The sequence below is a fragment of the Artemia franciscana genome, chromosome 4 (assembly GCF_032884065.1).
Source record: "Artemia franciscana chromosome 4, ASM3288406v1, whole genome shotgun sequence".
NCBI classification, from domain to species: domain Eukaryota; kingdom Metazoa; phylum Arthropoda; class Branchiopoda; order Anostraca; family Artemiidae; genus Artemia; species Artemia franciscana.
In genome coordinates, this window is record NC_088866.1 from 21,740,863 (window position 1) to 21,756,854 (window position 15,992).

Sequence of the window (15,992 nt, forward strand, 5' to 3'; positions counted from 1 at the left end):
TGGAAGGGGGCTATTTTTACTTCAAAGGTTGTTTTCAAAACTTGTTTCACGAGCTCTTTTTTCAAGAATGATCATTTCCAATACATGACCATAGAACATCGGGAGAATGTTCAATCGAGCGGACATTTAAAGCTCTAGTGTCATTTCTTATTGAAAGAAGAAGAAAAAAAAATAAAAAGAACGTGTCAGTAAAGTACCAATCGGGCCATTTTGTGCACTAAAATGCACTAAAAAAAACATATTGGTCCGAATAGGGTCAAAACACTATCTAGCAAAACATTCTGGAATAGTTATAATCTGCTTAGATACATCAAAAGCTATTCATGTACACTCAAAGTTTCGGTGGACACAGTGCCGCGCGGTGGCCTATTCGCTCGTAAAAACTCTGTAGTCCAAACAAAATTAGCGACAAAATTATTTATAAGCTTCTGTAAACTGAGTTAAATGCACTTCAAACTCCACTAATTTATATACGCATTGAATAGTTGCACTTTAACTGTTAGATGGGAGGCCAGTGGATCTTCACAGAAGAGGTGCCTAAAGCCTCAAAAACTGTATTTTAAGTACAAATTTGAAACATTTCATTAAAGGCTCATTATATCGATATACAAGAGAAGTGGGTTTACCCCTCACCTCTGTTAATGTGGAAATATTTGGATTAAACATATTGACCCGTCTCATCCTCGAGAAAACTCATTATAGAAATTAAATAAAAAAAACAAGTTTTTTAAATGAAAGTAAGGAGCGACATTAAAACTTAAAACGAACAGAAATTACTCCGTATATGAAAGGGGCTTTTCCTTCTCAACGCCCCACTCTTTACGCTAAAGTTTTTTTTTTACTGTTTTAAAATGGAGAGTTAAGAGAAAGAGTCAAACTTTAGCGTAAAAAGCGGGGCGTTCCAAAATTCCATTTTTTAGAGTTTCGGTTACTATTGAGCCGGGTCACTCCTTACTACAGTTCGCTACCACGAACTGTTTGAAACGTAACTTTAGTGGAACAGTTGGGGGTTGAAGTGGATGGTAAGCCACTCGTAGCCAGGATGACCCTTAGCATAATATTGAAAACTTACATAAATTTTTTTTTTACCTTTTTCAAGTGCAGATAGAGGGTGACGTTAAGACTTAATATGAACAGAGATGGTCCTTTCTATGATAGAAAGTAGAGGGTGCCATTCTCTTCCCTCCTCTGTACGCTAAAATTTTACTTTCTTATCGCAATTCCAAAAGGATGAATGAAACCTTTTTCAAGTGCAGATAAAGGGTGACGTTAAGACTTAATATGAACAGAGATGGTCCTTTCTATGATAGAAAGTAGAGGGTGCCATTCTCATCCCTCCTCTGAACGCTAAAATTTACTTTCTTATCGCAATTCCGAAAGGTTGAATGATTTACAACAAGAACAAGGGGGGGGGAACAGTTCTTAAGTTTCAAAATGTTATTGAATCTAGTTATAATTCCGGTAGATCGTAAGCTAAACTTTAGCGTAAAGAGAATTAGGTGGCACCTTTAAAAAAAATATATACTCTTTTTAAGGTTTAAAGTTGCTCATTACTTCTATTCTAAAATACTGCTAACTTCACCCAGTCTTTATTATCATACTGAATGCTGTCCTAAACAAAGGAGGCCCCTCTCAGCCCCTGCTCCTTATGCCAAAGCTTAAATTGTGCAGGACAATGCTTCGAAAATGAAAGGTATTGCTTAAAAGGAGAACCCTTAACATTGATACTTGGGTGGAGGGGGGGCTGAACTGCCGAAACAATTTTTCCAGTAATGACTTTAAAGTTACTTCATGATGCTAAGTTACTCAGAATCATGTTACAGCGCAATGCCACCCACCCCCTTCCACCTTTATTTAGGCATGCACATAAATTCTGTCTCTTGAAAACTAGAAACATTTCAGCAAAATAGGTGATCTGCCTCCCCTTTGGCATTCACATTTCCCCCTTAATCCAATATTATTTTTCCAAATGAAGGGGTGTTTGAGAGAATCTCCTTCTTTCATACAGATCTGGCGGACCTCTCAAAAGAAATCAGGGAATTCCGCCTATCAAATGCACCTCTCGAGGCTTCATGCACTTCTTTCCGCGGAAGGATATCCAGGGACCTCCCCCAGTCGCTCTCGTGCAACTGTGTAAAACAGAATAACCGTTCGGTTCTTTTGTATCAACAGCATATGTATGGGCTTAGGAACAAATACTCCAGCGCATAGCAGGATCACCTCTGAAACTGGGAGGTTATATGCATATGTTTTCGCCCTTTTAAACCTGGTTGGGCTAAAGGTGCTACTTTGCGATAAGAAACAGGAGACAATACTTATTTGCGACACGATCTCTTCCATTACTGAATAAGGGCACTAAATCTTTCGATTTCCTTTTGAATGAGCCCTCTTCTGATACTATACAGCCAGTACTTCGATATGAACGTCCCTGGTAAAAAAAAACAACCACAAGAAAAGCAAAAACAAATATACATTCATGACTAGCCGTCTGACAAATAAAAACTGTAAAAAAAAAAAAATCGTAACTTTTCCATATGAGAACGTGAAGCCTCTAAAATAAGGTCCTTCTTCAGGTTGAATTTTGCAGTGGAATGTTCATTAATATTGTACAACTTTGGAGGATTAGGATATTTTTTTGAAAGCATGCAAAATCCCTTATGGTAATAACTTCTGGTGGGCAACTTTAAAATTAATGTATATTACTTGTCGTTGTATGTTGTTTTCTTGAATCATCAGGAAAAGCCAATTCTGGAATGTAGGATTTGTACTGTTATTAGTATAAAAAAAAAAAAAAAAAAAAAAAAAAAAAAAAAAAAAAAAAAAAAAAAAACTACTTAAAGTAAGGAGCAACATAAAAACTTAAAACAAAAAATTGCATATATCAGGGGGGCTACTCCCTCCTCAATACCCCTCTCTTCACACTAAATTTCTTTTAAACTTCTAAATAGGCTTCTCACCGTAATTACATGGCCCATGTGTTTCAGGAATCGTTCTTAAAGAATTGAAACAAACGGCGGGACTTTAACGTAAAGACTCCTCACATATGGAATAATTTATGTTCGTTTTCAGTTTTAATGCTGCTCTTCACTTTCAGTAGAAAAACTTGATTTTTATTTGATTTCTAATCGTATTTCAAACAAACCCAGGAAATCCGTGGTAAATCCCTCCACAGGAAAAATTCCTCCATAGACAGTCCCCTTATGTTAAATTCTTCCACTGGGAAATTACCCTTGGGCAATTTCATCCTCGCTAGGAATTCCCGCAGAAAATCTCATATTGACAATTTCGCCAGAAAAATACTCCTTCGCATACTTTTAATTGAAGAAAGACTTATTTTATGTAATATCTGATCCTTTTTTAATGTCATAGGGGAATCCCCCTTTATGAAAAATATTTCCCGAAAATCATCCCTGCCCCCTCGAAAGGGTATGTTTATCCTGCAAGAAAAATTTCGCCTGGTAATAATTCTCCTATGGATATTTTCTCCTGTGGAAAATCCCCCCGCTACGTAAAAATCCCTCAGAGCATGCCAACTCTGCTGAAAATTTTGCCCGAATAATTCCCCTAAAGCACCTTCACATGTAAAACGGGGTCGCGAACGACAATGTAACGACGAAAGGAATTAAGTCTCGAATTCCGGCTTATGCGCGAAGCTACTCGACTATAATATATTAAGGCACTTGTGTATTATACGCCACTCACCCAAGTTTACGCTGTGTAAAAACTCGACAACAAACCGGTTCCTTCGTTAGTTTCTTCGTTAACTTAGAAACAAGTTTGGGCTACATATTCGCACATTAGGGGGAGGGGAGTGAAGTACAGCGTTTTTACGTGCAAAACGTGTTAAGTACAATTATTCTGCAAATTATGAAGTAATTATTGTTTTCTGAGTTCAAACTGTCCAGATACTTTAAACCCCCCCCCTTAATGTGCAAATACATTACAAAAATTATATATTTCCCATCTATTCTGTCACTTGCCTTTGTCTTGTTTCACGCTAAGCTGAAAGAAACTAACGATGAAATTGGTTTGTTCTCAAGTTTTAAAAAGGGGTTCAACCCCCCCCCCCCGATACGGCCTATCTAGCCCTATTTTTTATGTTAGGTATAAACTGATCCCTTCGACAGGGATTAGGTGGTGAAAAGGGGAACGCTTTCTAATAAAAAGAGAGAGGAAAAGCTTGGCAAATCGACACAACAGGCTGAAAAGGTTTTTTTGTCGGTGCCAAGAAACTAGACTAAAGATAAACACCAAATTTGATATGTCCGATTATGCAATTATTTAAACTGCTAAGCGTTGAATCAAATATTCCTAGTTTCGCAATTCAAAGGCTAGATTAAACAAGCAAAGTAGCTCTAACGCTACTGATGACACTTGAAAAGGATATTCCAAAATTCCGGAGCTTAAGGTTTATGTTCCCTCTGAGAGTTTTGGTGTGTTTTTTAACTGCTCTGCTACAGATTAAATTCATAAAGAGGACGGTAACTTCATATCAATCAATAGACAGGGTTGCCAACTGCACAAAATTTATGTCAAAAGGATACATTCCCATTTTCTGGGACATAATGCCAAAAAAAGGACAAAAAAGTGACACATTTTAGAAACTTGGGACGTAAAAGGGCAAAAAGGGACACATTTTGTAAATTTGCCACATAAAACGAAACATTGTTTGAATGAATATAAATTTGGAAAGAAAATGCCACTTTTCACCAAAGTAGTGCTTTTCCTTTTTTTCTGACCTTTTCTGAGCTTTTCCTTTTTTTCCCGGTTTTGTCAGAGATATTGTAAGTAAAGGATTTTCTCCAAAGTAAGGAATTTACATGCTTATATGAGTTTCGTGAAAGAACATTTTGCATGAATGTCGTACATAGATTTTTTTTTTTTTCGTTTTCTTTAAAGAGGTTAGAAAGCGTCTTTTGGTTAATAATACTACTGGTAAAAATATACCCTCTGATTTTTAACATTTCAAGATGGGTATATTTTAGCTAAAAATAACACATTTTTGGATGCTCAAGGGACACATTCATGGAAAAAAAAAGTTGGCAACCCTGTCCATAGCTGAGACACAATTCTACCAACTAAAATTTTCTAAATCCCCATTTTTAGATTAAAAATACATTGACAAATTCTTGAAAATCATTGGGAAAAGGACAATTTAACTATTTTTATTAGGAAGTTTAGATCCTTTTATGAGAAAATATCTTGCAAGATCATAATTCTGGATGGGTAAAAGAATAGATCTGAGGATCAGATGGATCAGATGATTTGAGTATCAAGTCCTTTTGGGGCTACTTACAGCTGCAGGCTTGCCACAAAAACACGGGAACTTAAATTCAGAGGGAACTTAAAGCAAAGGGTAAGTAGTATAAGAAATACAGGAGCTGGACCATATCATTAATCCATTCAATTTACATCATTTTCAGTCCATTTTACATCATTTTAACGTAAAATATTAAAAATTTTGAATATTTTCCTTCCCGACATTCAACATGAAAACAGGTCCTTGAAAATCAAAGTTTGGTCTCATTTTTATACTTTTTCAATTAGCGAACACAGCAGCTGTTATACATCATTAGTCTATCCAATTTACCCTCTTTTCAATTAATTCACACCATTTTAAATGAAAATTTTCGAGATTTTTTAAATTTCCCATCATGAGCTTTAAGATCAAAACAGGTTTTGTGAAATAAGAATTTGATGCATGTTGTACTTAAATTAAATACTTTATATATATTACTGATAAAATGTAATAACTTAATATGATTCAATATTTAACGGATAGTTTGATATCAATATCTAAATAATTGTGATAATCTTTCCATTTTCTTCCACTAACCTTTAAAATCATACCTTTATCTTTTTTTTTCATTTATTTCCAAAATCAGCTGCTTCAGAATCAAAACGCTTAGGTCAAAATAGATCAATCATTTCACCTTTAAAATCAATAGTGATAACGATTTTCTTTCCATTTTTAGTTGTAACACAATTCAATGATTTAATTGTATATTCCATTCCAATGTCTAAGTCTCCTTTCCTAATAATTTGATTATATTAATTTCCCATTTTAATTTCGCTTAAAAGTTTCTCTATTTATTAGTAAATAGTATTATTAAACGAATTTTCAAATGGAAATAGTTTATATATTGGTCAAATACAATAATGCTTTCCAATAGTGCTTTGAACAAAACTGTTATCTTTTTCGGATTTCTGTAACACAGTAACATGTATTATAGTGTTGACCAACTACCCTCCAAAAGAAATTAAAAGATTAGATAAAGGTATGATTTTAAGGGTTATTGAAAGAAAAGGGAAATATAATAATAATTATTTAGATGCTGATACCGCAATATCCACCAAATATTAATCGTTTTAAACTGTTACATTTTATCAATAGTGTAGGAAGAATGGAATATATTTAAACTCTTTTTTAAATTACATCAAAAATTCTGATTTCACAAAACCTGTTTTGATTTTGTAGCTCACGATGGGAAATTGCAAAAATGTCTGAAATTTTCATTTAAAAAGTGGCGAATTCAATTGAAAAGGGCGTAAATTGATGGGGTGATCTAGGTAGGGTCAAGAACTGGTTTTGACATTGTGAAAAAGTATAAAAAATGAGGCCAAACTTTGATTTCCAAGGACCTGTTTTCATGTTGAATGTCGGGAAGGAAAATGTTCAAAATGTTTAATATTTGTGTTTAAATGTTTAATATTATATCGACGTAAAATGGACTGAAAATGGTGTAAATTGATCGGATTAATGATTTGGTCCAGCTCCTGTATTTCTTATACTGCTAGTGTATATCCAAGATTTCTGTTCGGGGATAGGATATAGTTTTTTTCGGAGGGGGTTTTCAAAAAAATTGTAAGAACTTGCATATAACCTACCTTAAACTCGAAAAACGACTTTTGGATGAACATATAGTTCTAAGGCTAACAAAAAAAGGGGAGGGGGACTTAAATAATCCTGATGAAATAAGAAAAAAGTTTCGCGAATGGTAAAACGCAATCTTCGAACTTCAAAACAGGCAGAAAATTGCCTATGTATAATATCAAAATAAATCTCATTTCTTTCAACAACACGATTTCGGTCAAAACGCTTTGAAAGGCAATCAATAGATGAAACGCCTTCAATTACCAACTGATTATTTTGTTGCATTCACAAATGTTTGAGGAGATCAATAGTCAATTGGTTTGGAAAACTGGCGAAGGGGGGGGGGGGGTCACCTAATCTTTAGGATAACTTATCTTTTTTAGTTTTAACGTCCTTTACTTTCATTTAAAAAACAGTTTGAGTTAACTGACTGAAACAACTTACGACGTGTCCCATGTTTGGTTTTATCAATAATATTATAGATGATCTGTTCATTACAGCAAGGGAGTCTCTCTGTACAGCACTCATGATAATCATTAAACTTCTCAGTGGCGTTAACTGTGAATCCAGACTTAGTAGCAAGGCTTTTCAAAGAATCAGCAACAGTTTTCCATTTATCAGTATTTTCGTATACTATAGAAAATCGCGTCCATCTGTAGAATTTCATCAGTGCAATTATAGATTTCGTTACCTGAAATAAAGATTTAATTATGCCAGTCAAAGAAAGAAGAGCAATTAGGCAAAAATGGGAAGAGCCAACCTACGATTTAGCTCAACCTTGTGGCGCTATTGTTTTCAGTAAGGCTATACCAAATGATCACACCGATGACTTGAATAGAACCTGAGGCCAGCGAAAGGGATTGAGTGGTGAAAACGTATGAAGAGTTCTAGCATGATTTCTTGGCACCAAAATATATATTTTCCGCGGAATTTATCTAACGGTCTCTTAGATACCTAGCCTTTGTTTTTATCTTTTTCTACGGGAGGTTAAATAGGGACTTTTTCATGTTTTAGACCAGTGCATAGGTTGGACAAAACTTTTGTTTTGGGGAGAGGGGTTTAAATTTAAGCATACTCTCCCCCTTTTTTATGCCTAGTTTCTACATATTTATGATTTAAGAATGCAGTCCACGTGTTTTCGATTATACTGATCACTTCAGAAAAACTACATAAGGATAAACTTTTAAGCTGATTGGGATCTTTCAGAGGTCAAATGTTTAACAGTTGAATAACACCATTAACTGTATTAGACAGATTAGAGTCATAGATAGAAAATGGTTTATGAATGATATTACAATGAAGTGAAACTTACAAACAGAAGTTAAATTACGCTCCAAGAGGTCCAAAATCATAATATACCTGCTATACCAGACTTATCAATAAACAATATCACCAAAACGTTATTATTGCTCTGTCTCTCTTGTTTTTTTTGTAGGGAAGGGATCATTCGATCACAAATTAAATGTTCGGGTGCCCTGTTGAAAGCTGAAACCAATTGGAGGGCAAACTTCCACCCCTACAGTGCCTCATGTCCCACAAGGAGCGCCCCAATCAAAATGGCACCAAGTAAAAATTCCAATAGCCATTTGAAACAGAACAATCAAAAGGTTACAAAATACACCTCCATTGACAACATTAAAAAATCAGCAGGGGCGATAATTTACAAAAATTAACTTTAAAATGTAAAGTCATTTTGAAGTATTAATTGTTATCAAAATTCTTTTTTTAGAATTATGGTTACTTTTGGTCCGAGTCGCTTCTTGATTTTACACCATAAAATTTTATGCATACAAAATACATAAATATTCTACATGTATTTTGAAATATAGGTAGCATTTCCACAGTCTCTTCTTTTCGTCATTCTTTTTGTTTGTCTAAATTTCCATTTGACTGCTCAATTTTGCATGTGGTAAGAATCTTCCAAGGGGAAATTGTCTGTGAGGGGATTTTCACGGGGAGTTTTCCAGGGAGAAGTTTTCCACGACAGGGGATTTTCCAGGGGGAAGAGTAAGGCCCCCTCTTTTGCTAAAAATTTCCTTTATGTACGGTCAATCTCCCAGTGTCCGTCAAATAGAAGCATCATCAAATACTTGTTTGAGCATGAGTTCCTTCAAAATACACCAATTCTTGCTCAAATAAAGTTTCTAGCCTTAATTCAAATTCGATCTGTTCTTGGAAATTCATTTACTGCACAAAATATTAATTGACACTCTTATTAGGTTAAAACGACGGGGTACGGCACAATCCAAACTCCCACCAGGAAAATTCCCTCCTACAGAAAATTTCCCCGATAATTCCCCCTGCAAAGTTCTCCCCACAATCAAAACTGATAATCAAAACAAAAATTCAGGCAAAAAAAGAATGAAGAAAAGAAGAAATTCATGAAAATTTTACCCTGCTCTAAAATACATGTAGAATATTTGGTATAGAATATCGTACAGGATTTACTGCTATATTCTATTTCTTTTAATTCTTATTTTTGCGCTATTGGGAGACTGAGGATTAGATTATCAAAGCAGGTAAGCTATCAAAGGTTATCAAAATTATTAATTTGACCACAGTTTAACCATCAGTCAGTGATGATAGATTTCGAAGCTGCGTCAATTAACGCCTTAAATTGAACGTTTCCTACAGCGGAGATACAAGGTTATTTTTTCTACCTATGTCAAACCGTAAATATAAAAGATCAGGCGCTCGGGCTCAAGGAGCGGTGTAGAAATGGTCCTGAGTTTTTTTTTTTTCCTCCTATTAGCGACTTTGTGTCAGCTTTCGAAAATCTCCAAGAGGAGCTTGGCAGTAATTTTACCGAGTTAAAGAACAGCTTCGAGGACACCTATATAGGCCGTCTAAGAAACAACCAAAGGATCATGCCACCTTTTATTCCTGACCGATAGAATACCCGCAATCGATGCACCCAGAGCCTCTTAACAACTAAAAATTCGGTGGAGAACTGACACTCTTGATGGAAAGTTCTATTGTTTGCCACCATCGGAACTTCTGGAAGTTCTTAGAAATCCTGAAAACCAAACAGGGCTATATACGTACCGTTGTCACTCAGTTAGCCTCTAACCCCCCCCCCCTTTCGAAAGACAACATATATGGACCCTGTTCTTCTAGTTTTTAGGGTTTTGCTAATGTTCGACTTTCAGATCCCCTTCCCATTTTTGAAATCCTACTCTATGGTATTTTTAGATAGATCTTTTGTTTCGGATGATACTCTATGGCCTCTAAACTCTGCTTTAATTTTTAGAAGCTATTGGCTTCGACTTTTCTATTTACATAATAAAAAAAATATAAACTATTACAGATATAAATCACTACGCTAGGGAAAAATTTACATTTTGCTAACGCGTAGCGATTAACAACATAAATATTCCTAAAGACATCCTAAATTAAAAATAATAGTAAAATGTTATATTTAATCCCTATAATGTTAGTAGCTATTCTCTATAACATTTATCTTGCCTGATGAGATAACTCAATCAACACCCCAAAACACGAATAAAATAATTAAATGAAATAAAAATAAACACTATTGGAAGTTCTACACCATAGTTTAATGCAACATTCAGAATTGCAATTGTTTGTAACAGAAAACGTCATTTTCACAATCTTACCTGTGTATCAGGAGGAAAGGTTCTTGTAAATGTTGGGAACAGCTTCTTATCCGATACTTTGTAGTCAGCACATTTCTGAAATAAAAAATTATTTACTTATTTTCTCTCTCTCTCTATCTCTCTCACAAAAACCGCTTGAAAGTTAATCGTCGACTCACTTTACTAGCCTACCTTTCTTTTCAATATAAGACGTTGTGCGGCGAAAGGTAAGAGCTGAAGGCCTATCTACAACAAGATTTTACTAATACCAAAATTTAGCTAGCGCTGATTTTAGCCAATCAATAACCTTTTTAACCTTCCGCGATTTTAACCTTCCGCCATTCGGCGGAAGGTAAGAGCTATAATTTGAGCCATTGAGATTTTTCTTCTAATTCTTAATTGGCTAATGCCAATTAAAAAGTTTTATGACAAATTTAAAATTTGCTCAAATTAGCACTACTGAAATGTTGGTATAAGTAAAAGCAAACAACGGAATATCCCTTCATCGCCCAGTTAATGTCTCATATGACTTTGAATACCCCCACTACCAAAAGGAGCACTGCCTTCGAATTTCACTGTCTTTTTAGTCAAACCACAAATTCTCGACAACTCTTGATGATTGCTAGTTTCCTGGAAGACTTAACCAATAGGACTTTTGTCTTTGTAATGGTTAACCAAAAATAGCGACGAAGACCACACTGTCTTTCCATATCAAACAAACAAAAACTTCTTAAAAACAGCACTAGCAACGAAGTTCAACTCCTTACTTCAACGAAGTTCAACCAGGACTCCAAAGTTCAACCAGTATAAGTCCTGGTTGAACTTCGTTGAATCAAGGATGCTAGGATGTTTTATATATATAATATATATATTATATATATTATTGTTTTATATATAATATGTATGTATATATATATATATATATATATATATATATATATATATATATATATATATATATATATATATATATATATATATACTAGCTGTTGGGGTGGCGCCACCCCAACACCTAGTTGGTGGGGCGCTTCGCGCCCCCCCAAGCCCCCCCGCGCGCGTAAGTCGTTACGCGCCATATTAGTTATGCGCCATTGTAGTTGTGTCCCTGTGTCCCACCTGTGAATATAGATAGATTTATATATGTGTTTCAAACTACGTAAAAATTGCGAATAAACAACATTCTTGGCTTTCCCATTGTCTGTGCATATACAAAGCCGTATGTACTAATAATGACGTCATATGCAAACGCTCTTTTTACAAACAAACAAACATGCATCCACACAACTCGTTTTTATATAGATAGATAGATAGATAGATACAATACAAATTAACCGCGTAAAACTTGCGAATATACAACATTCTTCGCTGTCCAATTGTCGCTGCATATAAATACATTGTCAGGTTTACCGACCCTCGAACATGCAACGTACAATTGTCCATGGGAAAAACAATCAGTATTAAGATCTATACCACATTTTTATAATGATTGACCTTGAGCTTTGTTAATGGTGATTGCAAATACTAATCGAATTGGGAATTGCAATCTTTTAAATTGAAAAAGCAGATCCGTTGGAATCATGGGAATGCGAGGAATAAGAACAGCCTCACCCTCATAAGGCCCTGTCAAGATTGTGGCCTCTATTAGGTTTTCCATTGTTTTTTTTTACGGCAAGTCGCGTGCCATTGCAAAGCTTTGGTGGGTTGATATTTCTTAAAAGTATTATTGGTACCAACTATTTTTAGTTGTAGCACGTGTGGTGGAAACCCTGAAGGATCTATGGAATTTAAAAATTCAGACTCTCAAATCTGTCGTCCCAAGGTTGCAAAAGAGGAACACTAGCCCTCCCTAAAGCAGGATACAATACAAAGATAATTGATGTTCCTCTCCTTTGCCCCTTTGTTGAGGCAGTTTGCTTTGATCTATGTGTGCCAGGGAGCCATGTGTCAGAGACAGTCAGAATCGGATGCATCTACAGAAGTCCCTCAGCCCCATCCCAAGTTGTAACCGAACAAGCAATAGCAGAAATAATATGCACACTAAATTCGAACCTCAAAGGACATCTGCTTATTGCCGGCGATTTCAACCTTCCATCTATAAACTGGATAAACGGTTTTGGATGTGGTGCCACTCCAACCGAACAAGACAAGCAACAGCCTTTCCTAAATTGCCTCAGTGAATTGTCCCTACACCAGATAGTTGACCAACCAACTAGATACAGATTGTTTCAGCGCCCAACAATACTTGACCTGGTTATCTTGAATGACAAAAGCTTAGTTCAAAGTATTGATTACTCACCACCCCTTGGTAAAAGCGATCACCTAACTATAGAGCTCATGCTGAAAGTGAAGGTACTTAAGAACAAGCTAGTCAAAAAAGTGTTTGTCGACTACATTGCTATTCGAAATGAATTATCCACTACAGACTGGCCGAATGTACTAAGTGGCACAGTTGACGAACAATGGACCAAATTCAAGGGTGTTTTGCTGAAAGCTCAGGATGCCCACACAAAGACCAGTTTCAAACCAAAACCTAGATCCCTCCCCTACATGACAAAAGACATCAAAAGAGAAATAAACAGGAAAAAGAGGTCATGGAAAAAGGTCAGGCAGTCAGGAGACCTGCAGCAACACACAAAATTCACCAAGGCACGAAACAAACTGAGAAACCTCACCAGAAAACTCTACGAAAATCTGGAGTCCAATCTTGCCAAAGAAAGTAAGACAAATCCTAAAAAATTCTGGAATTATGTCTCTAGCAAGAACCACTCCCGTCGAACTATCTCCAGACTGGTGAAACCCTGTAGCACTACCGTAACCAACATAACTGATGTAGCAAACGAACTAAATAGGCACTTTGCTTCAGTTTTCACTTGTGAACCGGAAGGCCCCCTGCCAAACTGCCCGGGCTATGAAGCCCCCACAACGATGGAGCAAGTCAGCATCGACCCCTCCAACATCCTCAAACGGCTTCAAAATCTTGACACGAATAAATCGGCTGGACCAGATCACTTACACCCAAGACTGCTGAAGGAACTGGCAACCATCATCGCAGGACCACTGTCTGACCTATTCCAAAAGTCTATTAATGCCAAATCTGTCCCATCTGATTGGAAAACTGCTTTTGTGACCCCAATATTCAAAAAAGGCAGCAGACTTAAAGCAGAAAACTACAGACCTATAAGTCTCACATCAGTAGTCGCAAAAATCCTTGAAAGAGTGGTCAATGATACAATACTGGAACATCTGAAAGTCAACAATATCCTATCCCCTAATCAGCATGGGTTTCAACCAGGAAAGTCAGTTGAAACAAACTTACTGGAAACATATGACATCATTACAGATTTGCTTGACAAAGGATTGCCAGTGGACCTAGTTTTACTAGACTTTGCTAAGGCCTTTGATAAAGTCCCACACAAAAGGCTAAGAGAAAAGCTTACTGCTGCCCAGTTACACCCCAACCTGGTTGATTGGCTTATGGACTTCCTGTCAGGACGAACCCAGAGAGTCAGGCTATTTGGTGCTGGAGGTGAAAAGGTCTTTTCCGAGCCCTGTGATGTCATCAGTGGACTACCGCAGGGAACTGTTCTTGGTCCTACACTGTTCAACATCTACATTAACGATATATTCAGCGAGGTGGAAAACCACTTGTCTCTCTATGCTGACGACTCAAAGCTATTTGGAGCAGTGAATGTAAAATCCCTGCAAACAGATGTCCAGAAAATCCAGCTGTGGGCAGTCAAATGGCTCTTATCGTTCAATATAAGCAAGTGCAGCACGCTACACTTTGGATCCTCAAACCCATGCGCCCAATACTATATGCATGAACATGCCTCCAACTCCGATTCACCCATCAAGACCAGCACAGAGGAACGCGACCTTGGGGTCATCGTTGACAGCCTTCTCAAGTTCCATGCCAACACCATCAAGAGCGTGTCCCAGGCCAACACAAATTTAGGTCTGATCAAAAGAACAGTTACCAGCAGATCCCCACTAGTTTCCCTGAAACTTTACAAGGCACTAGTCAGACCCGTTTTGGATTTTGGCATGTGCGCTGCCTTCCCAACATACAAAGGAGATGTCAGGCTAATTGAGGGAGTCCAGAGGAGAGCAACCAAGGCCATCACAAACCTTGGAGACAAACCTTATCAAGATCGTTTACGGGCTCTCAACCTCCCTACCCTCGTGTACAGGCGCAACCGTAGCGACATGATGATGACCCGCAAATTGCTGAACTCATCATATGCCAAGATCCTGCCCATCCACCCAGGCCCCCCACAGTGCACCAGAGGACACTCAAAGAAGCTGTTCAAGCAGTCAATCAGAACCAGGGCCAGAAAAAGTTTCTTCACCAACAGAGTCGTCAACCCCTGGAATGAACTGTGCGAAGCAACAGTCTCAGCCCCCACCCCCGAAGCATTCAAGAAGGCACTGGATAAAGAGTGGGCCACGAAAGACTGGAAGTATGAGTGGGACATTCCGTCCTGCTCATAGCTGCTATGAGACATCACCGATTCAACTCAGGAGCATTCAACAGATCTACAGATCTTAATTTGCTCTGAAGTGCAAATTAAGGTAATTAAGGTAATTAAGGTAATTAAGATGGATAATTAACCGCTTCATTTGGTTCCAAAACTGTGTCGACTGACTTGTAAAGGACTGCCTGGTCTCGAATCTTGGTCAAAACAATATTGTTGATTTCGTGGACGTTTATATTTTTGGGTGCGAGAATCGCTCTTTCACTTAGCCATTTATTATTTTTATAATTTTTTAGAATATTCGGAAATACTTTTTCAATCAATTCATTTTTAGACGTCACTAAATTACAGAAATCAGCAGGTAGTTGTATACGTCCTGAAATTGAGTCTACTGTTTGACCAGAGTCATCGTTTTGCAATCGGACACGCATATTTGCAGTTAATTTTAATATTTTTACATGTGCCCATAAATTAGAATTTTTTAGGTAAGCATTCATTTCGTCTGCAGGAGTTAAACTACGTAAAAATTGCGAATATACAACATTCTTGGCTTTCCCATTGTCTCTGCAAATACAAAGCCGTATGTACTAATAATGACATCATATGCAAACGCTCTTTTTACAAACAAACAAACATGCATACACACAACTCGTTTTTATATAGATAGATAGATAGATAGATACAATACAAATTAACTGCGTAAAACTTGCGAATATACAACATTCTTCGCTGTCCAATTGTCGCTGCATATAAATAGATTGTCAGGTTTACCGACCCTCGAACATGCAACGTACAATTGTCCATGGGAAAAACAATCAGTATTAAGATCTATACCACATTTTTCTAATGATTGACCTTGAGCTTTGTTAATGGTGATTGCAAATGCTAATCGAATTGGGAATTGCAATCTTTTAAATTGAAAAGGCAGATCCGTTGGAATCATGGGAATGCGAGGAATAAGAACAGCCTCACCCTCAAAAGGCCCTGTCAAGATTGTGGCCTCTATTAGGTTTTCCATTGTTTTTTTTTACGGCAAGTCGAGTGCCA

At 36.8% G+C, this 15,992-nt stretch overlaps 1 protein-coding gene across 1 annotated transcript in view; it reads right to left on the reverse strand.

Moving 5' to 3' along the window:
* The window catches only part of LOC136026148 (receptor-type guanylate cyclase Gyc76C-like), a 202,605-nt gene that overhangs the window by 140,787 nt on the left and 45,826 nt on the right, over positions 1–15,992 (reverse strand). The window contains exons 3-4 of the mRNA XM_065702451.1: positions 10,492–10,566; positions 7,319–7,565 (exon numbers count right to left, since the gene is read on the reverse strand). Of these exons, the coding sequence (XP_065558523.1) occupies positions 7,319–7,565; positions 10,492–10,566 (322 nt within the window). The remainder of the gene's footprint in view (positions 1–7,318; positions 7,566–10,491; positions 10,567–15,992) is intronic.